The 20596-nt window shown below is 38.1% G+C and overlaps 5 protein-coding genes across 8 annotated transcripts in view; 3 read left to right on the forward strand and 2 right to left on the reverse strand.

The window, feature by feature from the left end:
• LOC136254385 (N-alpha-acetyltransferase 50-like) overlaps window positions 1-5543 on the forward strand; it is a 314728-nt gene extending 309185 nt beyond the window's left edge. For both annotated transcript variants that reach the window (XM_066047083.1, XM_066047091.1), the window contains 5 exons: window positions 48-144; window positions 1610-1652; window positions 1702-1821; window positions 2399-2465; window positions 5306-5543. In XM_066047083.1, coding sequence (XP_065903155.1) covers window positions 48-144; window positions 1610-1652; window positions 1702-1821; window positions 2399-2465; window positions 5306-5462 — 484 coding nt within the window. In that variant the 3' untranslated portion in view covers window positions 5463-5543. The remainder of the gene's footprint in view (window positions 1-47; window positions 145-1609; window positions 1653-1701; window positions 1822-2398; window positions 2466-5305) is intronic.
• LOC136254307 (glucose-6-phosphate exchanger SLC37A2-like) overlaps window positions 1-20596 on the reverse strand; it is a gene marked incomplete in the record, with an annotated part of 323373 nt that overhangs the window by 38205 nt on the left and 264572 nt on the right.
• On the reverse strand, window positions 6221-9176 carry LOC136254171 (stabilizer of axonemal microtubules 1-like). Its single transcript, XM_066046851.1, has 2 exons — window positions 9042-9176; window positions 6221-7690 (listed from the first exon to the last, which is right to left on the reverse strand). The coding sequence occupies exons 1-2, from the start codon at window positions 9089-9091 to the stop codon at window positions 6322-6324; spliced, it is 1419 nt and encodes a 472-aa protein (XP_065902923.1). The 5' UTR covers window positions 9092-9176; the 3' UTR covers window positions 6221-6321.
• LOC136254180 (uncharacterized) lies at window positions 9190-10698 on the forward strand. The gene has a single exon (XM_066046859.1). The coding sequence runs from the start codon at window positions 9250-9252 to the stop codon at window positions 10633-10635; it is 1386 nt and encodes a 461-aa protein (XP_065902931.1). The 5' UTR covers window positions 9190-9249; the 3' UTR covers window positions 10636-10698.
• Window positions 10741-20596, forward strand: part of LOC136254198 (rho guanine nucleotide exchange factor 12-like) — a 61456-nt gene continuing 51600 nt past the window's right edge. For all 3 annotated transcript variants that reach the window (XM_066046873.1, XM_066046876.1, XM_066046883.1), the window contains exon 1: window positions 10741-10895. The gene's annotated coding sequence lies outside the window, so the exon portion shown is untranslated. The remainder of the gene's footprint in view (window positions 10896-20596) is intronic.

Raw genomic sequence — 20596 nt, forward strand, 5'->3', positions numbered from 1 at the left:
GAGGACGATTCTTGTAAGTGCGCACCATGTCGTGTTTGTATCTACAGGCAGTTCAGAGTAGAGTTGGGAGACATCACACCACATAACATCAAACAATTAAGAAAACTCAACGCTGCTGTGTTCCCTATAGCCTACACTGATAAGGTACCTATCATTATGTAATTTAAATTCTGAAATTATTTTAGTAAGTCAACATATGTGGTGTACAGTATATCACACGTATAGAGGTGATGATATTACATTGCACAATGTTTTGGTAACATATCTTGCTGCTGCTGCTTAACTTAGTCTGCATAGTGTCCAATTTAGCATAATAGTAGCTGCAACAACAACTTGTTTGAACTCTTGTACAGCTTTCTAGAGTTCAGAAGTCTATCTTGTGGCAAATCTTCCATGTATTTCCAGATAGTAAACATCACCTGATTCTGAATATTCTATGTACTATAGTACGTTCATGTTGAGCTGAATCCTCAAAAACATTTAATAACTCATGGATGCAATTACATACGATTTTGAAATTTGGCTCATTTGTAATACTGCTTGATCCGCTAAAAATATTTCAAAATCTTTTTGTTCAAATGTTTGACATAATATTTACGGCCAATCAAAATTTTCATAATACATTTCCTATGGAGAAGCCATATGTCCATTACAGCCCTTTCCTGAACTTGTGATGGAGCCAAACCTTACATGTCTGTTGTTGACACCTAAAGTTGCTGTTACAATAATCATCTGGTTGGCTGAAATGTTAACTCTGTTGAGAAAAAATCCACTTTTAATTTTTAGCTGTTTTTCAGGATTCACCCCAACATGAACATACTATACAAGTTTTTGCTCTTGAAAACATACAGGATGTGTCTGAGTTGCAGACCCCTCACATATGGTGTCCAAGGGTAGCTACTAGCTATAGACTTGTGGAAAATATTCGGTTATTGAAATATTGACATAATCTCATGTTAGTGAAACACTGACATTTGGTAATCCCGTGGCAATGGATGCTTGAGTGACTGACTTCTCCTTTCCACACTTTTATTTACTTGTCTCCTCTCAAGAATGCTATTTCTGGCTCAACACAATTCTGGTTCTGTTAACACTTGCATCAGCATATAGTATGGACCTTTTCCGCAATGATGTCACAATGTAAAAATGGTTATGATAGTGTGGGGGCTTTGTACAGGGTTGTATTGGGAGAGGTGGCATTTCACTATGGTAACATTAGTATACAGCAACAAGGGGCAAGATGAGGCATACATACTTACAAGACAAATGTGCACCGTTTTATATCCGTATCAAAACTTAGGTCTGGTTTTGCCTGGTGGGATTATTTCGCATTGCCACATCACGCTAGCTAGCCTCTTACCTTCATTATCCAATGTTCCCATGATGTGAGAGCCACAAACAAGGCTTACTAGAGTAAAACTGTGACAAAGTCCTCACACTAACACTGCCATTTTGTCAATTATGACGTCAAGATAGAAGCTGTGTGTTGGAATACTCAGAATTGAGTTTTCCAATTATACGTACTGCTTCTTTGTACCTTAATCTATTTATACACTATCTATAGTGTGTGTTGTGAAATGTAATGCACAAATGTGTTTCTATTCTGTAGTTCTACAAAGATGTTCTGGAATTAGGAGAATTAGCAAAATTTGGTAAGTAATTATTGTTTTTAAACAAGTAATTTACACATTCTGCTTGTAGCATATTTCAACGATATTGTTGTGGGTGGAGTCTGTTGCCGAGTGGAGACAGAGGCAATGGTGAAGAAGTTGTATATCATGACCTTAGGCTGTCTAGCTGCATACCGCAGACTGGGAGTTGGTACGTTTGTGTAATGTGTGTAGTGTTGGGCGATTAATCGTATTTTTTTCAATAATCTAGGTATGTGTCACTAATCTACTAAATCTAGATATTAATCACTAATCCATTTTACATCTTGTCAAGTAGCAAACGTCAATTTTGATGGTGGAGCATGATACGTAATAGTGCAGCATGATTAGTTTAATTTTTATACCCCACCATTAATAGATTTGGTCTTTTTAAAGTTATAGCTTAGCATACTAAGAATTTGAGCTTGTTGACAAACAAAACAATCATCATGACTGATAGAGACCTTGTAGCATGCCTTGGGGTACATTGTATACTATCAATAAACCAGATATCGAGATTTAATCGAAAATTGAAATTATTTTTAAAAGAGTAATCTAGATTATCAAAAAGGCAATATCCCCCAACACTTATTGTGTGCTCAAATATTGTACATAGCTACATATACCAATCCTGATGACCATTATGCACACTACACAATTGACAGTAGCATGTTAGCATTTGTACAGTATCTAGTGGAAATGATTCACAGCACCTGCTTGTAATAGTGTACTATATCTATCCCTTACAGGTACACTATTACTAAAACATGTTCTAACAATGGCTGAACAGATGAAGGATGTGGACATTATCTACTTGTGAGTTGTTGTACCGTATAGTGGGAAATTTTCGAAAGGTTAAATTTTCGAAAAAGAGTGCTTGATTGGAAATTCGAAAAAATATTTTCGAAACAATGTCTCTTTACTGCGCCGCACCGTAGATAATTAATTCACGGAGGAAGTTAGCAGTGGTTGTATTGACCACATACATAGCTAGAATTTGTTGTTTTGATTGTTCAGTATAGCTAGATAAACGCTCAATCTGGCTTTGATAGAATCTCGTCTAGCTATCCTAGGGTCTTCCTTCGTAGGTTGAACCATGTTGTTTGGCAGACTTCGCCTCAGTGGCCTGCGGATCGAGCCATAGCTAAGTACATGGCGTTTTTCAGCCCATATAGATGTTTGCTGATAATTATAGTCTTTCCTAGTAATTTCTGGTCTCTCAAGCTCTTATAGGCTTCAAGACTGATGTCATTCCATTCGTGCTTGCTCATATGCGCGCGTGCGTGGTAGCTATAGCTGTATGGCTAGCTACTTGTGTGTGGTCCAGTGCCTAGCTATATTACATTAGGCCTATAGCTAACTGATATTAGCAGAAACTATGCATGCGTGCACTCGCAAAAATCATTTATATATACCCAGCTATACTTTCTTTGATTGTCACTTCAAAGCCGGGATGTACTATTTTCAAAAAAATATTTTTGAAAACATATTGTTATTTCCGAATTTTTCGAAAATTTAACCTTTCGAAAATTTCCCACTATACGGTAGTACCAAGAGTTCATAATATGTATACTGAGGAGAGTATCCTACTCTCATATACCCCTGTAGAAGGGTGTATCATGAAGTTATGACAGCACTACTGAGTTTGCCTGTTTTTCTTTGTTTAACTATTGATGTCATTGTTGAACATGGTATCGATTGAGCGCGTGCCTAACAACATCGCTAGCAATCAAATTAACTTCAGCTCTAACCGAACTACATTCGTTCCTTCATGGGTTAAGACCACTTCGTAGGCATTTCTTGCTAGGCCATTCGCAAATACGGCTATCCTGAGCGTCGCGAGTGCAAAATGATGCTAACGACTCTTGTACTTTTATGGCTTCACGTATGTCACAAACCTCAACATCTTGTCGTTGCATCATAACTTCATGATACGCCCTTCTACAGGGGTATATGAGAGTAGGATACTCTCCTCAGTATACATATTATGAACTCTTGGTATTATAGGACAAGCATATACATACAGTGGTGAACCAATTATCCGAACTAAAATGGGGGACAGTGCTTCATATTAGTTCAATATAAAATAAAATTAAGGCAACAATAAAAAGTAGCAAAACAAGATGGTGGTAGCTTTGAGGGAAAATCCCTACTTGGCATCGTAGCAATGTGGGGAAATCCATAAATTGGCTTGTTTTCAATGTCCACATTGCTACAATGCCAAGTGGGGAATTTCCCTCCTAGCTCTTGTTTCATATTGCTGGAACCCTACTTTATCAATAATTTAACATTGCACTAGCTGGGGTGAGCCTTAGCAAGTTGATGGTACGTACATCTTGTTTATGAACAATTACAAGAAAACACAGATGACTAACAATTGCTTCCATATAAGGCTGATATGTCTGTTGCAACAATAATCTTTACTGACACTCCATATAAGGCTTATACATACATTCATATCACAAACGATAACTGGTGTGATTTACTGATGTTCCATATAAGGCTGGTACTACACATTCCTTATTTTTTCATGCATTGTTCAAATGGACAACAAATATGATAGAACTGAATCGCTCTGTAGGCATCACAGAGAACTTAATAGATTGTGAATTGAAAGAAACACCAGAAGAAGCAGAAGTGAATATCACCAAAACCAGCCTTACTACGCCAGCTTGGCAGTTACAAACCCACTAATGTCTTGAGTGACCCCAACCCTTCGAATGAATTTCTGTGATTTTTTAATGTGACTGACTGCCTGGTTGATGCCTCCAGCCAAGCATAGCTCGACTATGGATAAGGCTATAGTATTCGTACATACTTGATTTCTTTACTGTTCGATGTCACTTCAGCCAGAGACATGCCCTTTCGCAGTACTGTAGCTACAATGCATGCATCATGGACCTACCTTTGTCTGCCTTTGTGTCCCATTTCTTTGTCCACTACCATGTACAGTAGTTGTTGATTGGCAGTAATTTGTAGCATGGCTTCAGTGTTTTATTTTCTGTAGTATAAATATGAAAACACCTGCATGAAATAACGTTCAAGAAAATAAAAAAATCCTTAAAACTTAATCATGGTTATTCCATTGTACTGTACTGTCAAGCAAACATTTGATTATTTTACACAAATGCATATTTTGAATGACGAGAGTCACGAAGCTTGCTCACACAAGAGAGTATGGATCTATGACATTTTAATATTTTTGCATGCTTTCAATTGATTACCATACTGGATGGTTCGATCAGCAGTAATTTGTTTAACCTTTTGTGTAGCAGTAGTATATAAGGACCACAGGACACAAACTTGTTATTGCTACATGCATGCACACTCTGTACAAGTTTTGCTGTGTACTTGTCAACTTTTGTGTCCTTAACTAGAACAGGTGGTTGGAGTGGATTAACACTTGAGAGTTTAAAATAGCTGGTTAACTCTCATACACACATATTTAAGGGCCATGGCTCCAAGGAGAGTCTATATACTATATCTCACTTAAGGTCAATAGAAAGTTATGTATAAGTTATGTATTAAGGTCAACTTGGCTGGGTCATAATGGGAAGCTTAGTAAAAGCTAGCCCTTCATAGGGACACAAACCAGTCACCTCTACCTGCCTGTCCAATGAACTTCATTGTATTATCAATTTGTATCTTTCACACAGACATGTTCAGACCAATAATGAAGCAGCGTTGGAGTTTTATAAGAAGTTTGATTTCTTTGTCACAGAAACCAAAGAGGGTTACTACAAGACAGTAGAGCCAGCTGATGCTTACGTGCTACAAAAGACACTAAAAGAACCAAACTACATTCTAGACTGATAAGAGGCTAATGTTGTTCACTTACTTGATTTAGTGCAATTGTTTCTATGTTCATACAAATTACTTCATGATCCAATTGTATACATGGTGTGTGGTTGCTATGGGAGACAAAGCTCACTAAAAGGTCATGTTATTAATTGTGTAGTGGCAGAAACTTTGCCAAGTTTGTTATTTTTTGATGATGAAATGTCAAAATAGTCCTTCATGAATCTTTTTTTTTTCAAAATAAAATTTTTTTAATGTATATTGTATTAGAGTACTCTGCCTGTTTCCTGAAAACATTTAAGAGTGATCAACACCATTCAAAAGCAACTTTCTCCAGCTGGTAAGTAATGTTACCAGATTTATGATAGTACCTACGCATGTGTACCATATATACAATGGAGGGACACCATTATGTGCCTATCAGTATATAGCTTCCTGTGCTTTGCTTTTTTGTTTCTTAGATACCTGGCTAGTAGCTAAATGTCTTGTCTCCAGTTGTTCGTGGGCTATTGGTTCACACAGAAGTAAAGTATATGGGAACATAAGTATATACCTTTGAAGTGTCCCCAACACACAGGTGTTCTGATTTCAGTGTCTTAATCAAGTGTCCTGAATTCAGGGGTCCGAATGTGTGTAGTACACTATTTAAATAGGACCACTGCCAAACATTGTGATTTTCAAGGTGTACTTTTTGATGGAGTTTTGTGTATATGTGTATACAATTGCTGCCCATTGCTTCATGCAGTGTGTGCTCTCAATCTTTGTTGTGTTGATAAAAGAACAATAGTTCAAATTTGATATTTTCTGTGACAAAATAAAATATCAAGGTTTTAAAATAATATTAACAATGATAGTTGTGTGTTAAAGGTCTCCTTTATGCTGATACCTTCTGTACCATTTTCACTGAAGGCATTGTAGTGTAGTATTTGTGTCCCATTGTATCTTGATGTGTGAAACGAAAGCTCATATCTGGCTGTGTATCCCTCTCAATTAGGGGTACAGGACAACACCCTCTATTGCCATTCCGAGGGGTATAGCAGTCTTTATATTCAGTACTAGATTCCATTTGACCGTTAGGTGAATAAGGGATCAGAAGTGGTTTATTACTGACAGCTGGAGGTGCTCTCTCTCCGCGATAACTTGCCGCAAATGTGGAAACACCATCAAACTTATCTTTGGCTGGTGAATAAACTCTTTCTGGTTTCATGGGAACAGCCTTTTCATACTCTTTCCAGTGTCTAAAGTCAATTGTTTGTGTTGTTTCACCGTTGAAAGGACTGGATTGGAATATCTTAGCACCTTGGGAAGGTTTTGTAGTAGGTGAAGGCATTACTAATCCATAATCTGGGTAATCTAAGACTCGCTGGTGGAATTTCTCTTTAGAAGGTTCATAGATTTGTGGTGGACGTCTTAGTTTAGCTGGCAGAGCCCAGGGAGTGTAGTTGGTGCCATAAGTCGTGTTTCCTTCAAACGGACCATCTGATCTTGCAGCTGTAGCTGGCGGACGTCTGATTTCAGCCCGCTTCGCTCCTTTGTATTCCTGGAAATCTTGTTGGAATGTTGAAGTGCCATAAAACTTCCCTTTGTTTGGTTGGTACACTTCCCGCTCTTTTTGAAATCGGTTGGAGGGAGGGTGTGGGACATATTCAACTTTGTAGCTAGTCTTGCTGTCAAATGGATCCTGACTTGTATGCGCTGTCTGGGTGGGCTTAAAACTTGTAGTAGGATGGGTCAGGTTTTTAGCAATGTAGTCCTGCTGTACTGTAGACAGTGTATCAAACCTCTCCTTAGTCGGTTCATAAACACGCTGCTCTTTGAAAGACTCTCTAGGGGATGCAGCCCATGGTACGTAATCTATGCCATGAGTTGTGTTGCCATTAAACGGTGTCTTACTAGACACCCAGGCTTGCATTGGTACCACAGGCTTGGCTGGCTTCGCCGCAGATTTGGGGAGGTATTCTAATTTATATTCGGTGATTTTTTCCATCACACCTTCATTGGGTTGGTATGTCTCAGGTGGTCGTGGCACTGGTGGTTGTACAGGATGTGATACATAGTCAACACGATGTGTTGTTTTTGTGATCAATTTTCCTTCATGAGTCAAAGCCTTTGGCTGTGGCCTCATTGATTCCCTAGGACGTACACTATGTTGGTGGAATTTCTGTGAATACTCTGACAACAAACAACCAGGATCAGTCTTTGAGAATATGGTATTGGCTGGTCTGTGGGGGCACCTGTGTCGCCTGTAAATGGACAACACACATAATAATGTACACGTACACACCATGTTGCACATGTATCTTGAGTATATACCCTAATTAAACATTCAATAAAAAATACCCTTACTAAAAGGGCAAACAATACTAAGTCCCAACAGGATCTCCCCACATACATTTTACCTCTGAACCCTTATGACTTTAGTGTTCATGATATTATACAATTCATGCATATAATGCACGTTCCTATGTACTAAACATTTAAAAATGTGCCAACCTATTAACAGTATCCACTCCCATAATTAACCTGATGTAAGCTACAGTACTGGTAGGCTTCAGTTTGAAACCCCAGCCATTCAGAAAGTATGCTTTTCACCAAACAACTTTATTACACACTTGAAACTGTGCCTTCATATATATATTTAGACCACCTTTAATTACAAACTGCCTCAAATGTGATGTACTATAAGAGACAGTAAGATTAAAATTAATGTTGAGCAATTAACAACATAGTACACCATCATAAAATGTAAAGAAACAAGCACATTAGAATATCAGGCACTCTCAGCCAACTACGATACAAGTTTGTATATTTAAAACAAAACAGTTTTCTATTTCATCAAAAACTGTCTTTGTAAATCACCATGGCAACATGGTAGTATTGTTGATCAGAAATTCTTAATTGTCCAAATTTGACGAATTGAAGTGATAAGGTGTCAAACCCTCAGTAACAATTTTCAGCCAAAGGTGTCAAGCCAAAGAGGGAGGTAAACTACACTAGGTCCCCCTTGAAGGAGTACGACAGGGGTACCCAAACACATACTAACCCTACACTAATCTGAGCAAGCATTGAAGAAAGGGACCAAACTTGTCGTACTTGTTTGTAATACTTGGCAAACCCTTTTCCAACTGAATTACAGTGTTACGAAGATGGCAGTGTGAGTGATGCCAAGAGAGTCCATGTATTTATTGCTGGTGAGTTTGCTACCACTAGTTCTTGTCACAATAGTGATCTGGTTATATTTGACATGTCATTGTACCAGGATATGATGGGCAGTGTACATTACACACTACATTAACATTTAATGGACCATCTAACTGAGATATGTCAGTAATCTGGAACATCTCTAATACAGCGTCTTTTTGACCAGAACAATCTATAATTACAAGCTAAAATGAACTGTTCTAAAAGCCCACCGGAACTGACGAAGACATAAACATATGTGTTTATACGTCAGAGAATATTCTCAGATGTTTTTGACTTTTAGTTGACAAAGGGAAACAGTACCCGACAGCACTGGATTTGAATAAAGCTACACCAGCGACAATCGCTACGATACAGTTAGGGAAACTATCCCCACACATAACATAAACTCACCCGCAAGTGCAGATCTGACATATACACAATACTTTAGCCGAGGACGACATGTCTTGCAGTACAACGCCTCGGCCACACACACTTTTATCTTGTTACCATGACAATTGTAATTGCTTTATTCGCACGTGATATGATTCTATTTATTCATGCAACTAGGTATTATTTGGAATGTTAGTACGGAGTCGAAGTCGAGGTCGAAGTTACACTTATGCGTTCCTACAAATTCAAAGTGTATTTTTATCTTGTGATATTCAGTCCACTGGTATTTCTCACATGGTATCTACTCGCTCAAAAAGACCGGATAAACCGCGTCGAAGTATTGAACACAAACGAAATTCCACAAGTAGTGCCTCAAATCCGAGCTCAAAACGAGTTAGTAGATGACAGCATAAGTGTTGAACGTGATTTGTTGGAAAATGATGAACGTGTCAGTGATTCATTAAATGAAACAGAAATCACAAATCCAGTGTCAACCCAAGCTCCTTTGTTAATCCCTACAGAATTACATATGGAAGGAATGAAATGTCACCCTGATCCTGTGGCATACAAGATGCATATGGACTTCTCATCTCTGTGGAAGAAGGCTGAATGGTACAAGGAATTTCATAAAGAGGGTGTTGCTAATATTAATCGAGGAAGAAGTGATTTAGTTAAAACGTTGATATGGTACTGTCCAGACAGAACTTGTGGTGGTTTGGGATACAGATTTCGTGGAATAATGTTCAATCTTTTTGTAGCTATGTTTACAAACAGGGTGTTGATTTTGGATTGGCAGAGTGCATCAGCCGAAGTAGAGTACCTTAAGCCAAGTATGATTGATTGGCGGTGGCGTCATCTTCCACTTATTGGACGCAAGGAAGCTATTGGAAATTTTATTAATAGTCGTAAGACATATCCGGGTAGGTTCATGTCATTAGTCAGAGACCCTAAAGTACAGCATCTTAAAGCACATTATAACGCTCACATTAAATTCACGGCATCTCTCATGTTGCAAGACAACCAAATTGAAGCAGATTTTAAGCAAAACCTCTTCAGAGCATTAATTTCACATAAGGCCATCATAGATGCATTTGCAATGAACTATCTCTTCAAATTTTCAGATGATTTATTGCAACATGCACAAGACACCAGACAAGGTGTAGGAGCACTGTCGTACGTAGCCCTACATTTAAGAACAGGACAGTTTGATGAGAACTTAGAGATCAAAGATACATCAAAGAGATTTGACAGTAATGTTAAGGCTTGGAAAGAAGCTATCGAATGTGCCATACGTCAAGCAAAATCTACTATTGGTCCACACGGCATTGTAGTAGTTGTGTCTGATTCTTACAAAGCTAAAAATTGGGCTAAAAGTATCTACAAGGATAAAGTGAGGATACTGAACACTACAATAGTTCATGTTGACAAGAGTACCAACCTTCGCTACAGTGATGATGGTATGCTTGGGATATGGCAGGATTTGATCACAATGGGTGAAGCTAGCACGTTAGTTATGAAAGTCAGTACATTTCCAGAACTAGCCATGGCACTGTGTGCCCTGTCACCAAACAGGATTATTGATTATACAACGTGTAAGCGATATGTACAGAAATAAGTAGTATTTTATTTTTTGTAAATATTTTCTGATCTATCAATTTGCAATGAAATTTTTACTGGACATCAATGTGTAGCGCGCACGTGAGATAATTAGGGAAATTACGCGATGGCTAGGTCGTAATTTTTGAGGTCAACTTGCCGAAGTGTCGTTTGAATCTCGGTTTGAATTGTACTTGCGTTTTGCTGCAGGATATCTCAGGGCGATTGTACAACACAGCAGGGTTTAAGATTCATCTCTTCAGTTGTAAAACTCGTTAGGTGAGTTGGTGTGAATTTGTTTAGTGTGCGTGTTGTAAAAATCATTCACGCCCCTCTTTGAGTTTGTATTCCTGAACAAACTCCTGCCAATTTTTGCAAGCTACTACATCCTTTATACTCTTATATAAGCGTTTGTTATAAGGCATTGAGCGAACTTGTTTAACTCAAGGTTTAGCACCCGAGTACGCCTCTATAGAACTAGATACATGGTGGTCCACACACACGACTGCACTCTACACGCTTTATACAAGGCGCAATGGGTGCTTTTGTATAGTAAAGCCAGCTGTATGCTGCGTGTGAATCGCTGGAGGAGTAGTACTGCTAGTGGAAATGGGAGTAGTGTGGGATATTTTTATTGTTAAAATGGTTTTTGATGCATACCATGATGCTTAGATAATATAATGCATTTACCTGTAGCACAGGAAAGTGGGTCATCTTTCTTGTACATTTGTACATGCCAAATACGTTTGTACATTTGTGACCCAGTCTGAGAAAACTGGTCTTATCGCCCATGTCAGCAGATTCGGTTTTTCACCCAGGACACAAAGCTACATGAATAAACTATCTAATTCCACAATCAAGACTTGAGTGGTCTGGTTTTGCTGAATGCTTTTCCCAAGCCCAGTGGCAATCTGTATGTGCAGTGTAGGGCCTAAATGGAGCTCTAGTCAGCCTGGGGGTGACTGTATGTGGCTGTACAGCTCTGTGGTGTTGAATAAGTACCTCTGCTGTGAATTTCCTTTCATTTTAGACCTCTATGGCCCAAAACTTGGCCTAATTCATCCCTACGCCTTCCTTTTCAATTTTTGAACACCATCTTGCCCACCTTCCAGGCCCCCCTCCCACCCATTTTGCAGCTCACCTGATACAGTCAACCTCGGTTTAAAAACTATCTAAAATGGTGGGAAACTTAGTTGTTGGCTACTTGCACAGTGGATGCTGTGGAAGGTAAGGAATTGGTGTAAAACGTGTGAAAATTTGGTGCACATAGCTTCTACCATTGGCAAGCTACAACACATTAAATACATAAAACCGGCGTTTCTCGATACTTTTAAATAGGCGATAAGCCCGGTTTTCCCAGACTGGGTCACATATTACAAATTGTACAATGGTAATTTTTGTCGCCCACACAACTGCATAAATTATGAATGTTACGAAGCAAGTGATTCGTCTATGTGCAAATGCTGCCAACATTAAAACCACTTGATAATTCTGCTTGTGAAGTTTCATTCAGAAAATGTTTGTAAACAAGCAGAATACTTATGTACATAAATCAATCCCATATTTTGAATACATTAAGCCTCATTTTCAGGTGTGGTGTTTGTTAATGTGGGACAGCAATGTGGTCACTATATGGTCAGGGTTTAAAATGACATATCAGTAATTATCAGGTGTGTGAGAATAAGGAAATTGTCAGGATTTGTCTGTGTGTTGTATACTGTGAAGTGTAGCGTTGCTGTACCAAGGTGAATGCATGGAAGTGTGAAATGTCTCTGTGAGTAGTACAAGACATGGAAGTATATTTTTGTGTGCATGTGCGTGCGTGCATGCATGCATGGGAGCATGTGTGTGCGTGCATGTGGACACACATAATTGATATGGTAGTACTAACAATTAGCCTATCATGCACATATTCTTCTATTGAGTGGGTAATTGTTTATTTAGCACTCATGCAGTATCAGCTCCGAGTACAGTGTATAATGATAACGAGTATTGTCATCTGGGAAGTATTCCATTTCACTAAACCAGTTACCACCTCATCATGGTCTTATTCATGATCTATTATTGCTGTAATATCAACTCCTAGAGCTTGTGTGGTATTAATTGATATCATGCAACAATGGAAACTTCAGCCTCGTATTTAATGGCAAGGTTACTTGTCTGTAAGGATCTGTAAGTGATAGTTTAGTACAAAGGTTTGTATGAAGTTTGGCTGTGGATAGTTCTACATGCATGAAACAGAGTTTTGTGAATTAAACCAAATCAAGTATGGACCTTATCCGCAATGATGTCAAAGCACAAAATGGCAGCCGATAGTGTGGACACTTTTGTACAGAGGCTATTGGGAGAGATGGCAATTCGCTATGTTAACGTATATATACTGCAGCAAGGGGCAAGGTGAGGCATACATACTTAATTACAAGGCAAATGCGTGTGGTTTTGCATCGATAGCAAACTTAAGTCTGGTTTCGTCTGGTGGGACTATTTCACATCACACTAACTAGCCTCTTACCTTTATTATCCAATAGTTCCATGTCGTGAAATCCGCAAACAAAGCTCATTTTAGTGATTACATACAAAGTGTCCACACTAAACACGGCCATTATGACGTCATTGTGGATAAGGTCCATTGAAAAGATTTGGAGCTTAGCTTACTCACCAAACTCATTTCTTTGTTAGATTGTATATTAATGTGCGTGAGCATTTGAATAAAGCCATGTAGGCATTAGACAGATAGCTTACATATATTTTAATCTTCAACTGATTTGGATATATTAAATGTTGTGTCAGAGTAAAAAAGGTCTATGTTTTCGAATGAACACTTTCAGCAGGCTTCACTGTGTCACAACTTTTTACTACGTACGTACTTTCTTAGCCATAATTGAACTTTTTATTAAAAATTTAAGCATATAGCCATGTACAGCTCTGGTGTATGCTTAATTTATGTGTCGTACCTCAGGCCCGTAGCCAGGAATTTTGAAAGGGGGGTTCTTTTTGACCAAAAGTGGACCTTTACTTGCATGATGATTAATAAAGGTACTGAATCTAGGGGGTCTGGGGGCATGCCCCCCCAGAAAATTTTTTGAAAACAGATACTAAAAGGTTGAATTTAGTGGCATTTCAGTCAATAAAAATAACAATTTTTTTTAGGTAAACTGAAGACCAGCTGTATGAATGATATCTGGAATAATATCTCTACTGCTACTGTAATTATACCATCTGCACATGCATGTGTCTAAATATAATATATTGGAATGTCACAATGAATAAGAATGGGAAAGATTGAGCACTCTGCCATGATCAACAGGGGCAGTGTAGCAGAACAAAGGGTGTCTTAAACAATGAAATTTACACATTGCATGGAGTTGAAGCATGGATGCTATTCGTGGGCTCTGCATGGAGGGGCTTGTCCACCAAAATCTTATATTTTAATGAAAGCTCGGCTTAGACAATCTACATGTAAATTAAGTAGCTTTTAAAAGAAAATGTAATTGTGACTGTTCTATTAGAGTGGTTGTTCTATTAGAGTGGTTGACTGCTCTATTAGAGTATCTCGATCTTGCATTGCATTTAATGCAAGCACTGAATGAGTTACTCGGAGCACTTATTTTAGCCTCTTATTATAGTGGTATCTAGTAAACTGTAGCTAATGGGCTTTTGCTCCTGAAAATTTGGACTTGTATACTAAAATTGTGGACCTTTTTGCTAAAATTGTGGACCTTTTACTGAAATTGTGGACCTTTTTTCCAAGAGGGCGGTTCTTCAGAACCCCCCGAACCCCCCCTGGCTACGGGCCTGTACCTGTAGCTATCAGTTTTTGCTTAACAAATCTTCATATGCATATTAGAGATCACCTTGTAATGGCTTATCCGTGTCTTTGAAACATTTCATGGTCTTTTGAGGTTAACAAGGTGCAATATTAATTGGGAGAAACATATCTTGATGTATTTGTGTGTGTGTGTGTGTGTGTGTGTGTGTGTGTGTGTGTGTGTGTGTGTGTGTGTGTGTGTGTGTGTGTGTGTGTGTGTGTGTGTGTTGTGTGTGTATGTCCATTGGTACATTCAATAACTTAACAGCCATCACTATAATAAGACCTAGTTTTAGTGGCCACCTCTATCTAGTAGGCCTCAAGCGTGTAGTTCAAGAATTTCACTCTAAAGAGTGGTAAACACCTCATACAGGCTCTGCCTTCTGTGTTCACTTTTCAGTGCCTACAGCGTATAACTGGTAAAGTTGACATAAATACTAACGTGTACTCATTAATAAAACCATCTTACTATTGAGGCCATAAATTTTTTTTTGTTCTCAAATGTGTAAATGAGGTTCAACACTCCCTATAGGATAGGATACTCCTGTTTGCTGCCATCACAATAAAGCTTCCATATTCCAGTGTGTTGTCAACAATTACTTAACAGTACAAATATACAGAGGCCAGTAAAATGGTTTTGGTTGGTGGTTATAAAGAATGATGATATCAAGTGTATATATAATCTGTGTGTGATTAATTTCATTATAATAAATATGTGTACATGTATACAGTGTAGTTGTACTAATTGTGGTGGCCTTTTGTACCAGATATAATCCTTCCACTGAACATGTATAATACATTGTCCTTTTTGAATGTACGAGCGCATGCGCGCACATACACTTGTCTTGTGACTACCCGTTTGGGTCACATGGTCCTCCACTGCAGCAGGATAAACTTTTACACCCCTTCATCCATTATTGGCAATGGTGGCACTGAACAGCTCCATGCTGTTCAGATATCAGTTTGGCTCTTTCTGTTAAACATTTATGGTTGTTTCAAGTCTCCAGACCTTCTAAAGTTTCTCATTACGAAGAGCAGATTGTGACCAGGGACAATACTATGTTGGCCATTTGTCTCGCATTTGTGCACAGCAATGGCATTAAAATTTGTTTTGTGAACATTTTGATATAGTTTTGCATGCTAGTATTTCACACATGCAATATTAGTACCCCAAGTATTAACCTTTGACACAAACGACCACTGGGCCATCAAGCTAGCTACTGAGCTTGGTACATGTAGCATCCTCAGTGTCCAGACAAACATGAGTGCTGTGAATACTTGTACAGTAGTTGAATACTACGCAGTCCCTACACTGTGATGTGCTTCTTAGTATGTAGTGATAATGTGTCTGTTACTGCAACTTCCCCACAAGTTGTATTCAAAACTGTCCTGTAGTCTCCAGTGACTTTCCCACCATTACATGACTGTATGCATTCTGGTAAGTGGAGACACCTACTCACAATGTTTATTAAAATGTTTCCATGGTGACCCTGATAAATAATCTATGCAATGGAATGCTTGACTTATTTCTTTTAATATGCATTGACCTCAAACATGTTAGACTGGAGGACTACAAACTGTAGATAGTGTGTATTGTTTTACAGGGAAAATTTTCATAAAACTATTAGATCAAATTTGTCACTAATCAAAACATTTTACAACTTCACATGGCCGAATAGTGAGCAATCTCTGGTAGTTTTATTTTTGGAGAAAGAGAATTGCTGACAGATTTAGTGATTGTTCCACTCTGTTTACAGTGTAGTTCTTCTGTTCTGAAGTATGGACAACTAGAGCATTTGTCCATGGTTCCATTTTGTGATGGTATATATACATATTTGCCATTGAGAACACTTCAAGATGTCCGGAATAGTTTTTTTTTTCTCTGTGTTCTCTGTGTAGCCTTGGAGGCTGTATTGCAAGTAATTTGTAGAATTTTCTGTAACACAGACAAACATCACTCAGTTCCCTAACCATTAGATATACAGGTAACAAACCGCACTGTATCCCACGTGTGCTGACCATTGAATTTCACTTAGTCAAGTATTAGTAAACGGAAATGTAGAATTGTGCTGCAAGGTTTACTCTACTATGGGATGGAGTTGTAACGACTTGACACTGTAAAAATGGAAGATTACTTTGTGAAGAATGATTCACGAAATTTGTGTGCTATTACACATACAAACTGTACTGTACATTCTTACACAAGTATTTTGACATTATCCACCCGCCAGTTGCAAAATGATAGCATCTTGTGTTACCAATTTTACATTGCCTTTTGAATAATTGACAGTCCTTGAATATACCAAATACTCAACGATTCATAATCTGACTTCCAATAGTAGCTGGGAAGCCACATTATGTCCCCCTTAAGGTGAAGCCATAACATAGGACCTCATGGCAGTATAGATGGTTTCTGTGCAATGTACGATAGTAACTCAACACCAGTGAGACTTGCCATAGCTAGCTTTTCATTAACTGGAACAGTTGTTACTGTTTAACAGTCTTCAGTGGAAACTGATACATGCTTACCATACCGACTTTACATTAACTTTTAACCCTAGAAGATACGTATGACTGCACTAGGTGTTTAGTTAAGACCCAGTGTTTTTATTATTTTTGTTTTTATTGTTTAATGCTGTCTACCCTTGATGACTGAATGGGATCAGGTGACTTATGCATGTACAGTACCATGAACCAAGAAAATACAGTGTTTGTGAAATATGTCACTAGGGGAACTTTGTATAGTGTATAGTACAGTGTGTAGATGACTTTGAAAGGTTTTAACATAAAACTGTAAAAAATTTTTGTTCACCAAACATTTTGGTACTCAATGAATCAAGATAACTTTACTATGATAGTCCCCCTGTGGTTTTACCATTAAACAGGAAAAGCTTTATGTGCAGTATGTGTCAGTTTGACCTTACTGCAAGATTAAACTGCCACACATACGTGTACCTGTGTATCATTTTACATGTTTGTGAAATTGAGACCACCTTGTTATATGTGTTTTCTGCTGTAGGTTTAGCCTACAGTATATCCCATAGTGTATGTGTATATGTTGTTATACCTTGTTGTGTTTAGTGTACTGTATATCCCATAGTGTATGTGTATATGTTGTTATACCTTGTTGTGTTTAGTGTACTGTATCTGTTGTGGTTGAGTTTATTGTTTGGTTTTTATCAGAACATCGACTGCTATCCCATGTTGTTCACTAGTATGCAATACTGAACGCCTTGCATTGCACTAACCAGTTGTGAAATACCTTGTATACTACTTGTATACTACTTGTATACTATTTGTATGTGTGTACTGAATATCTGTGTGATGATTTTTTAGTGATAGCAGATTAAATTATATAGTTTATGTGGAAAAATATTTTCAAGAACAGTTCTGTGTTACTATTGTACCTCTAAAGTACATTCAAATATTGCCTCACAGTGACCCACCTGATGGATATGTAAAATCTCCCAGTAATGCAGTAATACATTAAAACCTTTACTTAGGATAGACTAATTTGTCACAATGCCAGGAGCATAATAGGTTTTAATTGGCTTCCATGCAGCTGAGCTGGGACTACTACCAGTGTGGTATGGTGACTACTACCAGTGTGGTATGGTGACCACTACCAGTGTGGTATGGTCTGCAGTTGTCTGTTCCTTCCATTTTGGATGGTGTTGTGACCCACATCAGACAGTAAAGGAGAGCATGCATGTGTGCCTATATGCACATTACACTACACACTCCACTGGTATATACATTAACACACTACCCACACATTTCTACACACACACACACACACACATCACCATTTACAGTGTATGCTGTGTGTAATTATTGGCTTCCTGTGTGGCCTGACATCACCTAGGCAACGAAATACTGGTTAAGTGAGAAGCCGCACCAATGTCAATTACCACGTAATTTAATACTATTAGTGTGGTGAATGTGTGTGAGAGAAGTTGCTATACCCATCTTTTGTTCTCCACTCCTGGTTATATAACAAGCATGGTTACCATCACCATAATGTGTGCTGTACACTTGTATGTTGTAAACAATTAGCACATTTGTTACTCAAGTACACTGTATCTTTTTCCTGGGTGGTGGGCTGAATTGTAGTTTTTCTTTAGAAGGTGACTCCAAGCATATAAGGTTTTTCGTTACAATTCTACGGTGAGTCTCCAGGAACCCCACACACCCTTGACTCTACCATAGGTTCTATAAAGTGCCATTTAAATTTTGAAATTTGGAGATGGAAGGGAGTGCCATTAGGGCTGTTATAATGTGTGTGTGTGTGTGCGCGCCTGCAGCTGGGAAGGTTAACAATTCATACAGTACACTGTACATGTTCTGATATCAACTACATGTATGTTAGCTAGTGTGCAGTTTCACTATGAAATAATACCATATCATGGTCACCTTGCTACAGCACTCACTAGACCATACCTTATTTGTATGCATCACTGTGTTGTGTTTTGACAACACGTGTGAATGATCATATCCCATAATGTGGAGTAGTTGACCAGACTAAGTGAGTACAATTTGACCTCTCTTGTTACAGTGTCAAATGTAATTGCTCTTTGTTTTGAGCCCTCTAAGATATACGTACTTGTGTAGTGTGTGTGTGTCTGTGTGTGTGTGTCTGTGTGTGTGTGTATTTCATGCACTTCATAGCCTAAGGACCATGTTGAAATATCCTATAGTTGTCAGGGATTTTTTAGAGGGGGGCAAGGGGGGCATTTTGCCCCCCCCCCCGAAAATATTGTTATAATATACATACAGATGTCACCATGGACCAGTGCTAATCCTTATTATGAGGGTCTCCTGATTTCAGGGGTCTAAATATGTAATACAAATGAACAAGTGTCCTGAATTCTTTGTAACTTAACTCGTGTTATATATAAGGCTTATGGTGTATGATACGTGCTGTATGATACGTGCTGTATGATACGTGCTGTATGATACGTGCTGTATGATACGTGCTTATTTACTTCATTGTAATAAATATCATTGAACAAATCCTGTTGGAGTCGTCATGCAGCTTTAACTGTTTAGTAACCATCAGTGTTATATGACCCATACAGTATTGAATGGAGACTGTTAACTGCTTATTAAGAAGTGATTTAAGAGTTATTAGCTTGTAAGGATCAAAAGGTTTCAGTTTCTATACAAGAGTCGTCTTTGCGAGGTGGCAGTTTATATCTTGTTAAAATGATTGTGTTTCCTATCTGTGATGGGTATTTCAACATTTTTGTAACTTCACTAGCCAGAATTTCTTTGGCTACATTGCATGTGTGAATACTTACTGTAGCTCTGTCTTAAAATAGTAACTTATCTCTGGCACATATGGTGTAACTTGTATAATACCAACAGCTTGCTAATAGTGTCCTGACTTCAGGTCAGTTTACATACGTATGTGACTGAGAATTAGTTTATAAATACAACATCTTTGCTAACAAACTAACCAATGGATTAGTATGCATGAGTTACAGGTGTATAGGCCTAGAATAGACATAAATTAGATGATATAGTAAATGTGATAATTATTTTGAAATGCTATAAATATTGCCTATGCACTAATATTGCAAAATGCATGTGATAATTGTATTGAATAGGCGATATTGACAATTTATTGAAATATTGCCCAACCCTACTCCACATGGCCTCTTACAGTATGTATAGTGTAAAATAACCACCTTTATTGGTGTGTGGACGTGTCAAGCTCTTAACTGTAAATTCCTCCTTGAATAGTCACGTTGACTGATTACGTCACACTGCGTAACTTGTCCTGAGGCATACGTAGGTCTATGTGTTAGAGTGCTTCTACGTACGTGTTTGTTAAATGTAATGATTACTAACGTTATTGGTTCCTGTGATAGACCACATGTCTGTCAGTGATAACACATCTTCTAATCTGAATTATTATTATTATTATTATACATAATCACTTGTGTGGGTGAGCAATAGACACTCTGTGTAGTGTGCATATGTCACTAACTAAAACATGTGTATTTCACACACGCACACACAGTGTGTATGTATAATATGTACTGTAGTTGGATGCTACACAGCGCAGCATTATACATACATAGCTAGTGGGTTTGGAGCTTACATATTTTTATTTTTAATAGTTTGAGCATACTCATTTTTATGTGGGATGCTATCTTTCATTGTATTG

Source organism: Dysidea avara, chromosome 1, assembly GCF_963678975.1.
Source record: "Dysidea avara chromosome 1, odDysAvar1.4, whole genome shotgun sequence".
Classification (NCBI taxonomy): Eukaryota; Metazoa; Porifera; class Demospongiae; order Dictyoceratida; family Dysideidae; genus Dysidea; species Dysidea avara.